Below are 21,208 nucleotides of genomic sequence, written 5' to 3'. Positions count from 1 at the left end.
ATGTTGGAATTGATGATCTTGGGCCCAAAAGCTTACCCAATGGGCTTCAATTGGGAACAATTCCATTTCATTCCGATATAGTTTGACACCCGAAAGTGGCCCACAAAACAAGTAACAAAAAATGCTCCTATATCAATTAGAACAACACATGGAGCCCACCAGATGGACCAACTGTTGCAATCTAATCATGGCCCATTTTAGGACAACTTCAGGGATGAATTCTTCATAGAGATGACTTGGTATTTCAGCACAATCATGCCACTACATCAACCCCATATTTCGTCTTCTTAAGACCCATGGCTTGCAGCTCATAGTAGCAATATCATAGAGGCACAAATGGGTCCCTGTACTCACTTATAAAGACAGGAGTCTAGGGTCACAACACATTACCAATTAAATGCTAGCAGAACCATGGGCCATGTAAAGACATCGCAAAACAGTAAAACATCCATCATGTGAATGTGTTACCATACTAATGTAAATGACGGAAAAACACTCTCCACTCACCTCACCCACATAAATCCAAACACATACATCAGCCAGAAGAAAACAGGGGAGGCAGAAGTAGAACAAGAGGCATGGTTCAATGTTCAGGTTTCCTTAGACCAGGTTACCATTCACAACTACCAATTAAAAGTTAGTATCCATAGACTTTTATGCACAAAATTTCCACCAACACATCTCCACTAACAAATCAACTGAGGGGATTAAAGATAAAATTGCTTTTAACAATTAACAGATACAGCAAGCTAATCAACATGACACAAAATGAATAGCTGACATCAGCGAGCATAATTATTTACATACTAGCATGATATCCACTAAAGGAAAATCACTCGTGCATTACAGTGTACACAGGCAATTAGCAATCTAACCTATCATCCTGCCACTGCATGACGCACCAAATTTGTAGAGAAACTAGATAAGGAAGTTATCTATCATATGGAAAACCACATCCGCTCCATCAGAGTTCATCCAATAGCTCTTCACCTGGATATAATAACAAAAGGAAAATGGAAAAGGAAAAGAAAAAAAATCAACCACCAAGAATTCCTCAACCACAACATTTAACACTATTGCAGTAGAATAACCACATAAAACTTAATCATCATTGAAAGGATGAAACAATGAACTTGCCAGTCATGCAAAAGAGGGGGAAAAATCACAACAACAACAACAACAAAAAAAAAAAAAAGAAAAGAAAACAAACATTTTCATGGAAATATTGTGAGCTAGCTCACATAAATATGACAAACGTTAATTGATTTTGATTGAATGACTCCATATTCAGTTGGTGTCATCTGCTGTTTGTGATCCATCAATAATGTCAACCTCAATTTTCTTAGATGCTCAGTAAGTCTATAACCACCTTGCAATATGTAAAATGTAGTTATGCAAGGAAATTGCGAAGGATGCTCAAAATGGTTAATTTGAAAATAGTGTAATGCAGGCATCTGACACAAACAACAATATGGAACTAAAATCTTAATGAAATCATATAATGTTTCTTAGGGAGTATCAAGTAAATACCCAGAAAATGACACACCGAAAAACTAACATTCCACCCAAAAAAAAAAAAGGCTTGGTGTAGCAGCTTTTTTGGATTAGCAGATAATGCAAACTAACATTTGAGGACAGAGAAATCCATTACAGTTAGCTTTTCAGTCTGTAAATGGTAAAAACTAAAAGGCTTGCAACAACTCCTTAGCATTTTCTACCTGTCAACCGAAAACCAGGCAAAGAAATCCCTTGAGCATCCATAACCAAAGAGAGAACACCAACAGTTTCACTTCTACCCTCATCATCAGACCTGAGTCCTTCAGTCCCCATATTCGGAAGAAAGTCCTCGTTTCTCAATGGGTAAGATCTAAGCTTTTATTAAGAAAAAGAGGAATTACAACGGATGGAGAGATTCCCTTATCAACAATGATTGGAGACAAGTCCCAAGCATCACCCATCCATCAGCTACATCATTTCCTTCCCTGTGGGAATGGATGAAAGAAACAGAGAGCTCCCTTCATTTCCCGTATTTCTTGCTCCCACCTTATCAATTTCCAAGGATAGCCATCCACAAACGAAACCCATTTACAGGACTCGGCCTCAATAATTGTGGGTGGCGCATGCATTGGTATAAGTTCATTCCAACTCAGAAAGCCATTATTTCTGCCTTCCCAACATGAATGCTCAACAACTCCTGATCAGTTGGCGTGGGTATGTGTGTGTGTGTGGATGTGGTGGGGTCCAGGCAACTTGCTCTTCCATTCAAGAAAGGCAACATTCAACCACAATTCCTTCACTGTGTGGTGGGGTCCAGGCAACTTGCTCTTCCATTCAAGAAAAGAAACATTCGACTACAATTTCATCACCTAGGCCAACCTGTCGAGCTTCATGAAAAGGAGGTGAAGAGGACAGTTAGCACACCACATGTCCTCCTACAATTGAATTCTAAACCATTCCCAAAATCATATCTAATTCATTCGTTGAAACAGCTTTGCCCCAAATCTTCTTCAGCTTAGGAACCTCTTTCCACTCAACCGAATGACGCTTCCCCTTATCCTCCTTGCCTTGCCGCAGAAAATCCCTTTAAAGCCTCTCCAATCTTTACACCACACTAGTCGGGCACTGGAATAGTGACATGAAGCCAATAGGCATGTCGGAGACCGCCAATCTTTTCCTTTATAATAATCCTTCCACAGAATCATACAAACTTACTCAAGTTGATGAGAATGAACAAATTGCATGAGGCAGGACAATTAACCACTTGCTCTAAAAGCTTGAACTGTTAGACCATGGCGAATTAATCCCTTTATCTCATAGCTCAGGCTCCACATCGCATGGGTTAGGACCTCAGCCGAAACTCCCTCGTGGGCCCCAAATCACATGGGTACCGCCTCACACGAGCCACCCTGCCTCACACGGGCCACCCACCCCGAGTGTGTCCCCACATCCCACAGGCTACCCCACTCGAGCCCGGTGTGAAATGTGCATTAATCACCCCCGGTGAGGAGTCTCGAACACGAGATCTCCCCTGTGGGCCCCAAATTACATGGGTCACCCACCCCGAGTGTGTCCCCGCATCCTATGGGCTACCCCACTCGAGCCCGATGTGAAAATGCCCCTACATTACTGCATGCTTGGGTTGAAGTGGTAATGGTGGCCATAACCGCCACCACTGTTACCGTTACAATAAGGGCCATAATGGCCTCCCTCCCTCCAAACCATATCGACACACCATGCTGGCCAAAACAGCTGTTACAAGGCTGATATGGGTCCTTTTTTTCCCCATAACGGCCGTTACAACCCCAAAACGAGTAATGGTTGGCACCATTACCATTATGTAATGGCCATTACGACACACCATGCTTGAAGCTAGTATCAGCCATCCTAACCCCTAGCACTTCCTTCTAGACTAGTTCACCTTTTGACTAGAAACCACTTCTTAACACTGCACAATAATTTTCAAACAAAGCACCTGCTCTCTCAAAATGTCAAAAAGCAATGAAGCATCAACCACAAACAGAAGGTGAGAGACTTGAAACTTGGAACTGTCTGAAACCATTAATGATGCCTTCCACAAATCTTTATTAAGCATTATATTTACTGCCTCAGCCACAATAACTAAGAGAATTTATTTATTTTTATTTTTATTTTTGTAAGGGCCTCTAATAAGGCTCATAGGCCATAAGTCTTTAAGCCCCACCATTCTCTCTTTGTTCATAATCAAAGCAATAAAGGACACACCTACTTCTCAACCCAATCACCCCTTTCATGGAACACTGTTATGAATACAGAGGCCAACCTTAATATCTTCCCAACAAATCATAATGAAGACCATTGGAGAACCATCTAAACCTCAAACAGGATATCTACCAAGGTCAAATACACCTTATCTTTCAAAAACTGGAATTCTAGATGTCAACTTCTACCTTGGAAATCTAATCGAACTGAAGGTTGTCAAGCTTTGGACAGTTCCAATCTTCTGTCTTGTGCAGTTTTTTGAAGAGCTCAGCCAACATCATACAGATATTCGGATTGGTTTTCCAAGCAGCTCCGTTCCACCAAAATGGATTGGATTATTTTGTTCCTTCCAGTTGATGCCAAGCCATGGGTATTCTTCTTTCCGTTCCGTCCTTCAGCCAAGAGATAGTATGTTGTTTCCAATTAATCTATTCTTCATTGACTTTCCTATTGAAGTTGTTTTTAAGAACCTAATGCCAGCACTTTTCTTCTTCTGATAGCTTATTTTGTTCCTTCTAGTTGATGCCAAGCCATGGGCATTCTTCTTTCCGTTCCGTCCTTCAGCCAAGAGATAGTATGTTGTTTCCAATTAATCTATTCTTCATTGACTTTCCTATTGAAGTTGTTTTTAAGAACCTAATGCCAGCACTTTTCTTCTTCCAATAGCTCTTGCAATTCCTTAATCCTGCCAAGATCTTGAATTTCTTAAAGGATTTGAGACTTGCCTTCTTCAACCACCCCCAACCAATCTTCTTGCAGCTCATTTATCTTTTACTTCCTTCTTTATTAACTTTTAGGGCCCGGCTTTTACTCTTGTTACCTTTAACATTGATGGAATGCCACTCTTTATCCACAGACCCAGCCACATTAGTTCAAACAGAAGGGTTTAGGGTCCAACGATTCCATCTTTGAATTGAGAACAACAGGGCACTTATCAGACATTGATCCTAGTAGTGCTTGTTGATGAACTCCCAGAAATTGGAACCCCTAATTACTAGAGATGAGGATCTGATCAATCCTAGACATAGCTGGATCCTCGCAATTGTTGGACCGGGTGAATTGTGCACCTCCAATAGGCAAGTTCACAAGATCGTGACAACCCATCCACTCTCCGAATTCCCAAATACATCTCGTGGTCTAGTTGCCCCTTCCCTATATCTAGGGCTGTCAGTGAGTGCCCAGACCTTGGGGTACCCGATGAATAATGGGTCTGGGTCCCTTTTTTGGACCTGTTAAGAAAGCAGGTTGGCTCACAATCTCAACTTTTGGACCCGGTTAAAGTCGGGTTGGGGTTGGATCCAGCTAGTTTTATTAGTGTGTGCGTGTGTAATATGGAGAAATGCTCTAGTGCTCTCAAAGCACTATAAGTTATGGTGCTTATAGTTACATTAGTTCAGTTACACAGTCCAATGATTGATTTAAATGGTCCATTAAGTCCACAACACATAAGTCTACCATGCAAAATCTCACTAATCTGATGTCCAACCTCCCTCTAGTTTTATTAGTGTGTGCGTGTGTAATATGGTGAAATGCTCTAGTGCTCTCAGAGCACAATAAGTTATGGTGCTCATAGTTACATTAGTTCAGTTACACAGTCCAATGATTGATTTGAATGGTCCATTAAGTCCAGAACACATAAGGCCACCATGCAAAATCTCACTGATCTGATGTCCAACTTGCCCCCCCCTGATGGGGACATCTCGCGCACGCCGTCCACACGTGCACGCACACCCCCCCCCCCCCAATGCTCGTACGCTAGAAGGAGGGCCCCACCGTCGACCTGGATCGATAACGACGTCCAGGGAGGGCCTTCTAGCTAAAAGACGAAGTTTTGATTCAAAAGAGTTGGCCCGTTAGTTAAGAAAAGCCCATCATGGGATCTCATGAATGTGGCCCACTAGTCAGATTGATTTTATATTTTAGGTTTTGCATATGAATGTTATTTAGAACATCATGAATGCTCTAGATTTCTTTGATTAGTTTTTATTTTGGTTTACTTCATCGCCAAGTAATAGGTTGCGCACATGCTGCGAGTTTTGGGGTATAGAGTTTTCTTATAAACAGGCACCCCCTGTAGCTTTTTTCATTCATTGAAGATTAATAAAAATTCTGCGTTTTCCTACTCTCTGAGTTGTGAAGCCTAATTGGGTACGAAGCCGCATCTATCCCAATTCGCCCCCAACCAACGCTATCTCTACTACCCATCTTTTACCATCTCTTCTTCTCATCTCACCCCATCATCTACACTTCGAATCAATCATCTATTGCAGCAATTCTCCTCCTCACATCAGAATTTCAGAATCTGGCCTATAAGAGGGCTGAAACTTCGACGGGGCACCACGCACAAACCGTACATCGGATCAAGCTGAGATTTGGGGGTTTTGGAGTCTATCCCTGGCCAACCAAGGCAAAGGTGGTCTTTTTCTGAATAGTAGGCCCCACACACGTGCGGCCGAGATCACAAGCATGTGCGTTTGGGCCATTGTTGTGGTCCACACGTGCGGTACTTCTCTGATTCGTCTCTCTCCTCTCTTTCACTCTGCTTTCACCCAAAATCCCTAAACCTAACCCTAAATTACTCAAATCTCCAATTTTATGCCCTTTTTCTTACCCTAGGGTTCCTTGATTTAAAATTGGTGAATCCCTTGGATTAGGGACTAATTACAATGCATGTGTGGATGATTATTTCTCATCTTTAAGTATCGTTTGTTTCATAATTTTTATTGATCCAACCCTATCATGTGTAGGCCTGGACCCGCATAGATTCCCCTTAATTGAATGTTTAGACTTTCATATGGGATATGGAATTTATGTAATTGTTTCTGAACTAACGTGATCTTAAGCCTGAAATCTCACATATCATATTTAATTTTCATTTCCTACATCAAATTTGGTATCAAAGCCTAGGGTTCTTGTAGGGGATTTCATTACATGTTTAGGGTTTGGTTATTTATGTCCATTACGCATCAATTCTCATCATATATGGCTCTTTAGAGGTCCATAAACCCTGACATAAGCTGCTAAAATTTTTTGTTATCCCCTTATTTGAATTATTTTAGAAATAAACTTAGTTTTCTATTTCTAGGTTTAGAAACTTTCCTTTTCTGTTTTTTAAAAACTAATTTTTTAGAAACTTTCTTAATCTGTTTTTAGAAACTAATTTCCTTTCCTTTTTCTTTTTTAGAAACTAGTTTACTTTCCTTTTTCTTTTTTAGAAACTAAATTACTTTCTATTTTTAGAAACTTTCCTTTTTCTTTTTCTTTAGAAACTAGGTTGTTTTTTTTAGAAACTTTTCTAATTTGTTTTTTTTAGAAACTTTCCAAATTTGTTATTTTTAGAAACTTTCCTAATTTGTTTTTGTTAGAAACTTTCCTTTTTCGTTTTTAGAAACTAGGTTGCTTTTTTTTAGAAACTTTCCTAATTTGTTTTTTTTTTTTTTTTGGAAACTTTCCTAACTTGTTTTAAAAACTTTCCTTTTTCATTTTTAGAAACTAGGCTGTTTATTTAAATAATAATAATAATAATAAATCTTATATTTTGACAACTATATTGCTGAATTTTGGTTGGCAGCCTACACTAAACATGGAATAATTGCAAGAGTCATTAAACAAGCTGTCCCAGAAGTTGAAGTTTTTGATTAAGCGCTTGGAAATGGACCAATGTTTTGAACAACTTGATGTACGCATTGCCCGACTAAAGACCATCACCAGGACAAACCCCACCATTGGGGTAGATGTCCAATCTCAGGCAGGTGACCTGGAGGATAGACCAATGAATGGAGTTGGTCAAAGAATCAATTATGTGTGTGCACCCGTGCACCCACCCCATGAAAGACATCAAGACCACTATTTTGAGGGATACAACATGTGCGGCCTTGTGGCTGGAGAGAGTGCACCAGATGCTAGTGTAGAGTTACCCACTGAGGCCATTCCGGTAATGGATGAGTTACGTGATGTATTTCCTGATGATCTACCGGATGAGTCTCCCCCTAGGAGGGATATAGAGCACACCAGAACATGAGACACCGCAATACCTACAACCGAGTTTGCGTTTAATAGTTTTGTCGATAGGTTCACAGGTCTCAGTCCTTATAAAGTCATTACTGTTTATAAACCAGGGAAACCTATTGATCTTGTCCCTATGTCACTGTCCCATAGGGCGTTAGAGCCTGTAGTCTTTTGCGCATCACATTCATTCATGACATCAAGAAATCAGGCAGAAGATCACTACTAGTAATGAACATTACAAATTTTCTGCAAACTAACATAAATGTTTTAAAGATTTCAATATTGGGGACTCTGTGATGGTCCGAATCTGGCCCAAGCGATACCCTCCGGGGGCCGTTCGTAAGTTACACGCGCGTAGCGCTAGACCCTTCAAAATTATAAAACGAAACGGTCTCAATCTGTATGAGGTAGATCTTCCACCTTCCACAGGAATTAGTTTCACATTTGATGTGGAGGATCTAGTTACTTTTCAGGAGACCACTGATACTTTGTCTGGCCCTTCGCCCACCCATCCTGATTCCCCATATTTATCCCTTGAATCATGGCCCCTTCCCGACCCATTTTCTCAGCCTTTACTTCCCATACCTACCCTTCCCGACTCATTTTTCCAGTCTCTATATCCCATACCTAATTGTCCCAACCCATTTTCTCAGCCTCTACCTCCCATACCTACCCGTCCCGACCCATTTTCCAAGCCTCTACCTCTCATACCTACTCTTCCTGACATTTCTTCTCTGTCTCTGCCTCCCCTACCTAACCTTCACACACCTAGAGAAGAAATAGAGGATATCATGGACCATCAGATAGTTTCAACGTCGGACGGCGGGTTTCAAAAGTACCTAGTCAAATTGAAGTCACGTCCAACTTCAACCAATACGTGGCTCGCTGAGGAGGAGCTTCAAAGACTTGATCCTTACATCTCAGAGCGGTTTAGGAGTTTTATTTCGTCAGTGGCAAAATCTTCGCAGCCAGGGAGAATTGATGGGGACATCTCTTGCACGCCGTCCACACGTGCACGCACACCACCCCCTACGCTCGTACGCCAGGAGGGCCCCACCGTCGATCTAGATCGATGACGACATCCAGGGAGGGCCTCCTAGCTAGAAGACGAAGTTTTGATTCAGAGTAGGACCGTTAGTCAAGAAAAGCCCATCATGGGATCTCATGATCATGGCCCACTAATCAGATTGATTTCATATTTTAGGTTTTGTTTATTAATGTTATTTAGAACATCATGGTCACTTTAGATTTCTTTGATTAGTTTTTATTTTGGTTTACTTCATCGCCAAGTAATAGGTTATGCACATGCCGCGAGTTTTGGGGTATAGGGTTTTCTTATAAATAGGCACCCCTTGTAGCTTTTTTCATTAATTGAAAATTAATAAAAATTCAACATTTTCCTACTCTCTGAGTTGTGAAGCCTAATTGGTTGCGAAGCCCTCCCTTCATCGAAGGGTTAACTACCGTGGTGCAAAGCCATATCTATCCCGATTCGCCCCCAACCATCGTCATCTCTACTATCCATCTTCTATCATCCCTTCTTCTCATCTCACCCCATCATCTACACTTCGAATCAATCATCTATTGCAGCAATTCTCCTCCCCGCATCAGAATTTCAGATTCTGGCCCTATAGGAGGGCTGAAACTTCGACAGAGCACCGCGCACAAACCGTACATCGGATCGAGCTGAGATTTGGGGGTTTTGGAGTCCATCCCTGGCCGACCAAGGCCAAGGTGGCCTTTTTCTAAATAGTGGGCCTCACACACGTACGGCCAAGATCACACGCACGTGCATTTGGGCCATTGTTGTTGTCCACGCATGCGGTACTTCTCTGGTTCGTCTCTCTCCTCTCTTTCACACCGCTTTCACCCAAAATCCCTAAACCTAACCCTAAATTACTCAAATCTCCAATTTTATGCCCATTTTCTTGCCCTAGGGTTCCTTGATTTGAAATTGGTAAATCTCTTGAATTAGGAACTAATTACTATGCATGTGTGAATGATTATTTCTTATCTTTGAGTATCGTTTGTTTCATAATTTTTATTGATCCAACCCTATCATGTGTAGGCTTGGACCCGCATAGATTCCCCTTAATTGAATGTTTGGACTTTCATGTGGGATATAGAATTTGTGTAATTATTTCTGAACTAACATGATCTTAAGCCTAAAATCTCACATATCATATTTAATTTTCCTGTCCTGCATCACCCCCCCCCCCCAAAAAAAAAAAAGTACACCATGATGGTCTCTAACAAATAGGTGGATTAAATTGTTGATTAGACCTATTTTGTGTAAATGATATTAACCAAACATTTTAAATACCAATAATTAAATGGCTAATATTTGACATATTGGTGTGATGCATACATGGTTGCCCATGAAATGTATGCTGGACCTACTGAACAATCTAGATCAATGGATTGGATAGTCCAAGTGTCCCAATGCAACTAAATGCAAAAATTGTTCCATATCGGCGATATTATTGGTATTGCCGGGTTAGTGATACCAAAACTATTAGAAGTTTAAATTTTTCAATTGACGGAAAAATTGAAAATTTTCCAAAAACCCAAAAAATACCATTTTTAAGGGTTTTTTTTGTTCCCTAGGTGATTTTGAACATTTTTGGTTTTTAGTGAATCAAAGTTTGGATTTGGGGAGAAATCTCGACTTGAAACAAATACTGGCCAAAACTCAAAGGTGATAAAAAATCCATAGAAACATTTTTTTTTCCCAAATGTTTTTTTTAAAGGTGAAATATTATTAAGCAAACAGAAAAGTCAAAAAAAAAAAAAAAGGAAGAAGAAGAAGAAGAAGAAGGGAAAACAAACCTAGTGCCAAAAAACCGAAAGATAAGAAAAACAACAAGAAACTGAAAAAAGTAGAAAAAAACACTTAAAGAGACTAGGGATACAACAACAACCAGCGCCATCGCTGGAAAAACCCCACAGAAATCATAGACCCCAATGCTGCAGAAATTAAAGAACCCTCAAGATAACCCCAGCCTCGGATCTTCTCTTATTGCAGAAGCAGTAGTCGTTTCTTTCAGCCCAGATGACCCAGAGAATGGCAAGAAGAGCTACTCGCCATTTTCTCTTCCCTATTTTTTCTCCATCCTCAGCATGCCAAGTTAAAAGAATATCTTCTATTGAGCGCGGCATGAATTGTAATGGAAATCCATGTCTATGCATAATTCTCACGCATTAAGGGGCTGTTTGATTTTTTATTCCATTGGGAAATGACTGGTAAATAGGTAATAATTACTTCCCTATGCAATTCCCACACCAGTACCAATGCGTAGTTTGATAGCTAGCTTTTTAGCACTAAAACTGAGGAAAGGTACAAAATAAATGTGGGGCTCACTATGATGTATGTGGCTTATCCACACCGTCCATCCCTTATGCCAGCTGATTTTAGGGCATGAGCCCAAAAATGCCCTAAAATCAGGCAGATCCAAAGCTCCAGTGGACCACACCACAGGAAACAGTGGAAATTGGATGCTTACTGTATAAAAATTTGTGTGGCCCTCAGAAGTTTTGGATGAAGCTGATACTTGTGTTTACCCCTTATCAATGATTTTATGACTTCATGAACAGGTTAGATGAAAAATAAATATCAATGTGGACCCAATGAATGAAATAACTTTCAATGGTGGACGTTTAAGGCCATTGTTTCCTGCGGTATGGCCCACTTGAGCGTTGGATCTGTCTCAATTTTGGACTCAGGCCCCAAAATCTTCTGATAAAACAGATGGACGGTGTGGATATGTCATGCACATCACAGTGGGGTCCACAAATTTAAGTCAGCTTTTTTGGACCAATTTTTGAGATGAAAATACGCTTGAAATTTCAAACAGAGTTAAAAGGTAATAATGAGCTTTTTACCAGGTATTTCCCTGACAAATGAAAATTCAAACAGCCCCAAACATGCATTTGTGGTAAAAAATTAATATTTAAGTGAAAATTAAGGAAAATTGATGAAATCCTAATTTTTCCATTTTTATATTGAAAAATATGTGTTTTTCATGTTAATTAATGTGGAAGTTTTATATATTAAAGAATGTTGGCCGATTTATTGATTAAGTACAAATTTTATATATTTATTTTCAATGATTTTTTTACAACATGTGGTTAGGCCCCTATAAAATGGAAACTTAGTGTATAGTTGTTTTTTGCCATATTTTGATTGTTACATTTGTAAACATGTGCCTTTTAACATCTCCTAAAGTTTCACTGAAATATTAAACCTTTTTTCCCAACATTTCCCTTAGCGATATTTTTCCAAGTATTGGCGATAATATCACTGATTTTGATACATGTTTTTGTATCCCCGATCATCAATACATATAACAATACTGATACTTTGAACGCTGAATACAAGTAGGAGCATTGGAGTATTCTCATTTAATATATATTGATTATTCTAGCAAAAGAAATGAGGTTTCCTAAGCTGCATGTATATAATAAAGGCCATTTACATACTATGCACATGTTAAAGAGGCACATGTGTGTGCAATCTAATCCATCCATTGAGTGGACCCAACCATACAGGAGCTGAACCCAACACAAAACCAATGATCTAAGAACCAGACATGCACCTGGACCTGATTGGATCCCCGTCCAGCACCTCAAATATGGTACCCGGACCCAAACCCAACAGGACATGAGCTTCATAGTCTCAGGTGGGTCTGGGTCTGGGTATACGAGGACCAGATCCATTGACAGCCCTATGAAATGGATAGTAAATACATCCTTTATATGCATCTAAAGGCGGCAATGCATATGAAAAAATAAAGGCCCCTGACTTTAGATTAATGCTGTTTTATGCTTGTATCAAGCTTCAAATGAACAATAAGAATGAATCAGCAACAAGAGTGGAAGCCACTAAATAGCATATTGTCAGGCAATTCAGAAGAAACCCTTGCCTGGATGGTGTTGTGTGCTGTATATCTTTGTCTACTTTTGAGAAAGCTAACATCCACACGTTCCCAGGACACTTGATTCAGACCTCTAATCATCTCTTCTGCATCTTGTAAAAAGAGAATTCTCAAAATGCTTTGAAACATAAGAAGAAAAAGAAACTGTGAAATTCACTTGTAAGGCTTTTATATAGATGAAATGAGTGGATAGATGTTAAAAAATCAAATGACACTAGTACAGAGCCAATAAAAAATTTCATGCACCTAATCTTTAGGTGACTAATTGGTGTCATATAGAAACACTGGTTAGCCTCAAAACTATTACATGTTTAAAGCAATATAACTTGTTTTGTTATTTTGTTCATCAGAATATAAGAGATGATCAAAAGCCAAAACATGAAACAAGTTTCTTGGATCTCTTTGTTCTTGCATAATTAGTATAAAACAGTAGGTTCAATATCCATATTTCTTGCACCTATAATGCAAGGGCATTTTCACACTGGGCTCAAGTGGGGTCGCCTGTGGGATACAGGGGCACACTCGGGGTGGGTGACCCATGCGATTTGGGGCCCACGGGGGAGGTCTCGTGTTCGAGACTCCTTACCAGGATGATTAATGCGCATTTCACACCGGGCTCGAGTAGGACAGCCCATGGGATGCGAGGACACACTCGGGGTAGGCGGCCCATGTGATTTGGCACCCACGAAGGGGGTTCGGTCAAGGTCCTAACCCATGGGATGTGGGGCCTGGGCTATGAGATAAAGGGATTAATTCACCATACTCTAATAGTTCGAGCTTTTAGAGCAAGTGGTTAATTGTCCTGCATCAAATTAGTATCAGGGAGGTCTCATGTTAGAGACTCCTCACCAAGGGTGATTAATGCAGGGGCATTTTCACACTGGGCTCGAGTGGGGTCACCTGTGGGATGCAGGGGCACACTCGGGGTGGGTGACCCATGCGATTTGGGGTCGACGGAGGAGATCTCGTGTTTGAAACTCCTTACCAGGGGTGATTAATGCGCATTTCACACCGGGCTCGAGTGGGATAGCCCGTGGGATGCAGGGACACACTCGGGGTGGGTGGCCCATGTGATTTGGGGTCCACGAAGGAGGTTCGGCCGAGGTCATAACCCATGGGACGTGGGGCCTGGGCTATGAGATAAAGGGATTAATTTGTTATACTCTAACAATTCGAGCTTTTAGAGCAAGTGGTTAATTGTCCTGCATCAACCAATCCATAAGGAAGAAACCACAACATACACCACATATAACCAATTGGGAGGCTTATTTCTTCCAAATATCCACTTAAAACTTATTTACTGGACTTTCCTGTAGAAAACAAAATGGGAAATTATGCAGCTATATTCAAATATGAAATTGTCGACAAGTATTCTACAAAAGACATTACTTGTTTATGCGAGATTAGTATATGTTCATTAAGAGCAGGTTCATCAGTAATAGGGCAACCATGGTGAAAAAACAACACAATGAGTTTGCAGTTACAACACCTTGAGTCTGCTACCCTTATAGGCTAGCATAAAGCAGGTATAGCTGCAATAACTTAATTATTTGCTTTGGGCAACCATTGTGAGAAAGCAACATGATGTGGTTTTATTCTCTCCTCAATAACAACAAAAAATGGATGATGGGAATCAAAGTCCAAAAATAATCCAGGTTCGATTCAAATCCAAGAAGGGCGCAAGGACATGAGTTTTCGAGATTCTAATGGTTTATCCTCAATTAGATCTATTCAGATTTCATCCAATCAACTAATACAGCAGTATAGAAGCAAGGATCAGGCAAGAAGATGGTTTTATGGAGTCTCCCACAAGGATAATAACCCAATGGGATCTCGCCTTTAGGGTTCTAGAAGAGTCCCACGTCTAGATAGAAACATCTTGACTCCTAATGAACCCCATAAAAAGTTATTCCAATTGTATACATGATATATCTCAAAAGCCATGTCTACTCTATCCAATATGACTTTATATAGGCATGCTTAGAATCGTACTTTAAACCAAATAAGCTGTTACTTAAATCCTATTGGCCGATTAATAAAAAATTTCCTGAACTATCTCAACTTGCTTTTTAATAAAAAGAAGAACGCAAACAAAATAGGGAACCAACTAATAAAGAGTCCAAAGCAAGCTTCTTTTCTTCTCCGTGCTTAGACCACACATCTACGAGATCCGAGCTTTCCATCATGGTAGCCACACTATTTCGATCTTGTGTATGAAAGCCATTCCATCATGGCGGCCCTAGATGTGCGATGATTTTTTTTTCTAATTTTTATGAACTTTTCTGCATTAAAGTATCTTATTATTTTTTTTGTGTAAATTAAGGTGACTCGTCCCGTATCAGATGAGTCATATTGGTATCAGTGATGAAACTCAGTCCAGTACCCGGATGAACGCCACCTCAAACCAAGTCTTTATATCTCACTTTTTACAAGTTATGCCTGCAGTAAATCATTGTGACACCCTAAAAAAGAACAATTCTGGACTAATCATGCAGATCTTTTTCAACAAGGGTAAGGATGACTATTTTCTATATAAAGAAACTATAAAATAGTTGAAACACATCTACACTGAAATCAAATTAATAAGAAAATGCAGTTCTAAGAGAATCTTAATATATCAAACTAGCTATGAGAAGTTTACTAACCTTCCAAATCAGTTGTTTTGCCTTCAACATAGGAAGATGCTACATTATGGATCTTGTCAGAATTTTCTCTCTCTACATATACAATATGTGGATATTTCTCATCCTTTACTAGAAGATGGTGCTGTAGAGAAGAGAATAATGGGAAGAAGGATTATAATAGGGAGGGGCATAAGCAAAAATAAATGCATCAGAGAATATACATGACAAGCTCTTGAAAAGAATACATGTTAGGCATAAATCAAACATACCTTTGGGAGTTCATGTTGACGGCGAATTGATGACGTTCTCCAACCTACCATATCTACATGGTTAGTTAAAGGGTTACATTAATTTCAATTTTTTTTAGAACATAAAAAGATAAGAATCACAAATTTGTGACAGAGGAATCGACTCCAAAACAGGATACGGTCAAAGTTTGCATTGGCATAGGCAACACGACGCTGGAAAGAGCGTAAAGCTGACCTGCAAATCAGAAGAATGTAGACATTGATTTAAACTCTTCAATTTCATAAAAAACTCTTAGATGGATAAATTATCAACCCTCACATGAATTTAAGCTCATCACAGTCATCAACCATTCGAAGGAGAAGTGGAGGCCTTCCATCATCATTATCAGTGAGGAAGAGATGTTTCCCAGTCCTTCCAACAATCCAATGTGCAGTTTGAGATGCCCTTCTCTCTAAAAACGGAAGACCACAAAGAAAGGGTAGCTGCAAAAACATGAAAACGTAGGTACCAGAATCAAGGAATCAAATCTAAAAGTAAGATTTTACAGATCCAACAAGCTCTTCAATTCTGATAGGGAGGAGGGAGGGTGAGGGGAGAGAGAGATAAGAACTAAGATTGCACTAAATCTGATTAATGGGTTTCTTAAGAAAGACTGATGCAAATAGAAATAAGCCTACATTAAATCAGATTAACAGGTTCCTTAAATAAACGTTTCCATGGCGGTTAATTATACATTCATCTCATGATCCTGAAAAAAGATTGACTCCAACTTTGAGGATTATGCATTGACCTTGCTTTGTTATTTTGAATCTAACCATATGCATAAATATTTAAGAATAAAGGAAATGCTACATGAGAAATAAATAAAAGCCATTTAAGTCAGCAGCTTGCATATAATAGCATTCTTGTATGTACCTGTTTATGCCCTCTTGAACCCAGATGGGGTGTCGCAAATGTTATGAAGTTCATGGGATCTAACCCAGCCACTCTGCCTTCTTGATGCTTTTCAAGGCACTGCGTTGAGTAACTTGAGCCCTCTTCACTCAAGTAGTTCCCGCTAATAACCGAAGCCTCCCTCTCTGGAATAGGTACATAAAGCCTTCCAATAGCATACCTGGCCACTAGGCCACCCAATGAGTGAGCCACGAATGAGATCTTTTGCACCCCTGGCCTACGTCTAACAACTGACAATACCTACAGCAGAGAAAAATGCTAAAGGTGAATCATCTCCTACAAATCTTTTCCAGCAAAGCAAATTCCAAACTAGGATCCGAGCCCTTTCAAATTCATGTTGTAAATAAGACAAGTAGACACACAACAGACAATAAAATACCATGAGAAAATGCAAGAAAGATTATAAAACTTGAAGAATCATGAAAGTTTCTTGGTTCAAGCTGACATAGGATCAACATGTTAAAAAATCATGCAGAAAGAAAGGAGTGGTCAACGCCTTATTTCTTTAAGAAGTCATATCAAAGAATATACAAAAGAAAAAGGACAAAATAATGTTGGGTACCTCTTCAGCTAATCTCTCACCCATCAAGTCAACACCATCAAAAGTCAATCTTGAGGAGTTGCATTCACTGCCTGCATGAAAATGACAAAGGCAGAAATGGATTATACAGTCAAAAAATGACATTCACATGGAACAGTCTGAACAGTCCCAAGTCACCCTCCTATTCACCAAAGACTAGGAAAAGAAGAGTGAAATTTCATAGACTACTGGTCCATGAGAAAAAGAGGGATTCAAAAGATATTATAAACATATGACTAGAGCATTGGAACCCTGTCAGCCAATTGAATTTGGAGAACACATTCAAGATTCAATCCCAAGGATGAGGCACTCATCCATTTGTTAGCACTCCAAAATCCCATGATGTGCTTAAGCTTCCTTGTTATTGAAGATAATAAGAAAATAAATTCAGATATCCAGTTCGCTTATGAGTAGCACATGCATATTCACTATAACAATCACAGGGCAAAGGGAAACAACATTTCATATAAATTAAAAGGAACAAAAAAAAAAAAAAAAAACTCACGATGCACGATAACTTTATCTGGTAGCTTCTTCACAAACTGCTCTGCAGCATATCTCCAGTCATCAGCACTGAATGCATGTAAAAAGGATGACTTTGTCAGAGGCATAACTTCGTCTAGTATAGAAAAGTGATGTTAAATGACCATTCCTTGTTTTTGCTTTAATGGCAAGGACCTTGGCCTTATACCATGAGGCAGCAGTTTTACAGACTTGGTATTCCATTCCATCTCTTCAAGTAATAATAATTGCAAATCTATTGGTTGGAAAAGAAGGGTGAATGATTTTCTTAGAGATGAATCGAGAATAGCACAACCATCCACTATGGTGGAAATTTCTCTCAGATTGCAAACCATTTTATATACATACATAAATGCATGCATGCATAGATACACATATTTGAGAAGTCTCAAGTTCAACTGGTTGGACCATAAATCACTGTCCACCTAGCAGATAACTTCCAACCTTTCATATGCATGTGACATCCAACCTGACAACTGTGTGTGAAGTTATTAGTTAGGTGGCCCATAAATTACGGTCCAACCAGTTCAACTTCAGACCCTTATAGTGTTTGTGTTTCACACCCATGTGTGCTCACGCATGTGCACATTTGCACGTACACGCACACATACATAGAGAGAGAGAGAGATGACGTTTTTATCAGTAAAGAAAAACAACAAAAGCAAAGAACCCATCGCAAGTGACCTGCTTGTCATTAACGACCATGGCAAAGCACAAAAACACTGTTGGCAGATAAAATCTGTTACATCAAAGCTTGGAAACAATCCAATAGTCAAATCTCACAATAACAGTACAAATGATACCATGATGGTATCCATTCATCAATATGCTCTGAAAATTGCATCAAATCGAATGTCTCAGCATGATGAAGACATTTGTAAAGTTTGAAGGTTATCTGACAGTTGGATCTTAGTGGTACACTCTCATCATGATGTATTTAGGTGGGGCCACTCACCAATTTCCCCTGAGAGTCACAGCAGATTCAAGTTCACGACACACCAAAGGTACTTATAAAATTTGAGATTAAATAAACACACAGACTCCCACCATATGGGAACTGAGCCTATACCCTTTCATAACCAGGATTTCAATTCCAGAAACTGGCTAGGCCTGTTCCTGGTTCCAAGAACCAGCCAGGCTCAGATCTAGTTCTTGGAACCGACCAAGCAAATACCTCCCGATTCTGTTCCCCTAATGTGTCAGAACTTGTTTTCTCCTTTATTTTGCAAGAATCAGACCACGGAGGCCCATTTTCCAGCTCTGAACCCAAGTTGGCTACGCCAGCAGAATTAGAACATGTCATTTACTTTGTCGGGAGGTTAGAAAACATGATCACATTCATCACCATTTTTGCAATCACACTCTTTCCCAACTATCGGACATCATGAAGACTCTAGAAAGGGCAGAAAATCAAAGGAAAAGAACCAATTACATCTGACTAAGAACTCAAATCAAACCCAGAACTTTTAAGTTTGCAAGTATCACATCCCAAGATAAATGAACATGATATGCCAAAATGGTTACGTAACGGTAACGGTAATAACCATAATGTGTTACCAAGCCAAAATGGCCATTATAGAAAAATGGCCTGTAACATTCTTTTTTCAAAAAGAAAACAAGAAAAAAAATGTTGTAACCAAGGTGTGCCGTAATTATAAATTTATAATGGCTACCACTGTTGCCATTATGATACGGCCATTACTCTCTCTCTTTTTTCTTTTTCTTTTTTTGAAAAAAAAAACTGAAAAAAAAAAAAGAAAGAAAGAAAAAGAAAAACTGTATCAGCCCCCATAAATGGACCATTGTGGGAGCCATTACCACTGTTATGGGGGCCATTACGGATCATTTTTTCCATAACGGCCGTTACAACCCGTAACAAGTAAAGATTGGCAGCGTTACCATTATGCAACGGCTGATACAGCCCCGTAATGGACGTAACAGCTACCCATATCATAACAGTAATGGCGGTGGCCGTAACCATATAAAACACCTTGGAACTGAGGAAGCACGGTGGAGAATATTGTCTAGGAACAGGCTCCTCCTACCTACTCTTCTCCCTCTTCACAATGCCTCCTTTTTATCTTTGTTGTAATTGCAATGATCAAAGGGAACAAGATTGAACGTTAGAGCCGAAACTGAGTTACTCTACGTCATAATCACTCTTCTCCAGCTGCATCTATCGCGGCCTTTCCTTGAATTTCAACCTCTATATAAACATAAACAGTACCCAATCTTCCAAAACTGGAAAAGTACACATGTTGAACTAGACATTCGTGTGGTCCCGCAAAAGACCATGCATAGGTTTTAAAGACATCAAATTCCCATTGCTAACTCTCAAATGGTACATGAAAGAATAGCCCGACTTAACTCCTTGGAGGATGTAAAAGTCTTAATTGTGGTAAACAAATCATGAATAGAAATAATGATACTGCAGAATGGTGTTTATTGTTGGATTCTTACTCTCCAACTGTGTTACATATTTCCGTCGTCCAGCACATAATTTTGCCACCATAGCCAATGCAAGGTAAGTGTCTGTCACATGCCAACTAACAGGTAGGAGAAAAAGTCTTGAGGGGATGGCGTCACTGGAACCATGAAAACCCCATTTAAACAATACACCAGATAGATCGCCAGAGCCTAAGAAGAATCAAGTGTGTACTGGTTGAAAAACATCATTGTTGAGAAAGACAAGGCTTTCTGAATTACTCTCTAAGTGAAACTTGGTGAAACATTCTAACCAAGGAAGTTTGCATTCCTTATTTTTTTTATGCATACATCTTATTGTATGCAATAATGACGTTCCTGAAGATATTTCGAAAGACAGCATCCATCTTCTCAACTTCAGCATTGCCAGGGACACTCTTCAGTCTTCATACAAATCCCATAAGATAGGGAGTCCAGTTACTTCATCTCCTAAAGAGCAAGACCCAGCTCTCCATTGCTGAGTATGTAGGTGTTTGACAGAGGGTGAAAGGTTTCCAGCATTGCTTGTGTAACAACCTTTCGATGGTCAAACACCAATGAAGATGCAAGAACGGGCCCAAAAGATTCGCTTTCTCTATGGGCCTATGTGAAGTAAAAATGTTCGAGGTCCATGTTGCCCACTCTATAAAGACCGAATGTCACCCTCTGAAACACAGATCCCTTGCTCAGTGGCTTCTCCTTTACTCAACTTCACAACCAAGTAGGGGGTTTCTTCATTGATCCAGCTGTCAGGTTTCGAAATTCAACTAGGCCCCAACAAATAAGTATCCAAACAATCAGAAGAATCATTACAAAGAGTTCCTTTCAAAAAAAAAAGCCAACTGTTTGTAGCCTTGGCACACGTGTACTTCCTTCCCCTGTATTAAGTATCCCTTGTAAGAATACATAGATCACCTTTTATTGGCTTAATTGTATCATGATGCAAATGGCAAGCAAAAGTGAAGTCCGACTTCAGAATGCTTAGGTCATTAACCTTTACTTCATAATAGACTAGTATGGAGGTGCAGTTCGAGAAGAGGTGTTTCCTTGTTAGAAAAGAATTTCATTGTTTCTTCAGTTTGATTATGTTAGCCCTTGTTCCAAGCTGGCCCTCATTAGGATACTCTAACTTAAGA

The 21,208-nt window shown here is 39.6% G+C and overlaps 1 protein-coding gene across 3 annotated transcripts in view; it reads right to left on the bottom strand.

The window, feature by feature from the left end:
- Positions 1-687: 687 nt before the first annotated feature.
- The window catches only part of LOC131256777 (putative lipase ROG1), a 32,054-nt gene continuing 11,533 nt past the window's right edge, over positions 688-21,208 (bottom strand). Inside the window, exons 2-10 of one of the 3 annotated variants that reach the window (XM_058257817.1) lie at positions 17,593-17,660; positions 17,070-17,140; positions 16,469-16,747; positions 15,872-16,035; positions 15,732-15,787; positions 15,574-15,626; positions 15,326-15,446; positions 12,663-12,772; positions 688-984 (exon numbers count right to left, since the gene is read on the bottom strand). In XM_058257817.1, coding sequence (XP_058113800.1) covers positions 919-984; positions 12,663-12,772; positions 15,326-15,446; positions 15,574-15,626; positions 15,732-15,787; positions 15,872-16,035; positions 16,469-16,747; positions 17,070-17,140; positions 17,593-17,660 — 988 coding nt within the window. In that variant the 3' untranslated portion in view covers positions 688-918. Of the gene's footprint in view, positions 991-12,662; positions 12,773-15,325; positions 15,447-15,573; positions 15,627-15,731; positions 15,788-15,871; positions 16,036-16,468; positions 16,748-17,069; positions 17,141-17,592; positions 17,661-21,208 lie in introns of all 3 variants that reach the window. The other 2 variants (XM_058257818.1, XM_058257820.1) reach the window with 2 other exon arrangements.

The sequence above is a fragment of the Magnolia sinica genome, chromosome 9 (assembly GCF_029962835.1).
Source record: "Magnolia sinica isolate HGM2019 chromosome 9, MsV1, whole genome shotgun sequence".
Lineage (NCBI taxonomy): Eukaryota > Viridiplantae > Streptophyta > Magnoliopsida > Magnoliales > Magnoliaceae > Magnolia > Magnolia sinica.
Note: the sequence above shows the minus strand (reverse complement) of the source record. Positions and strands in the feature narration are given on the sequence as shown.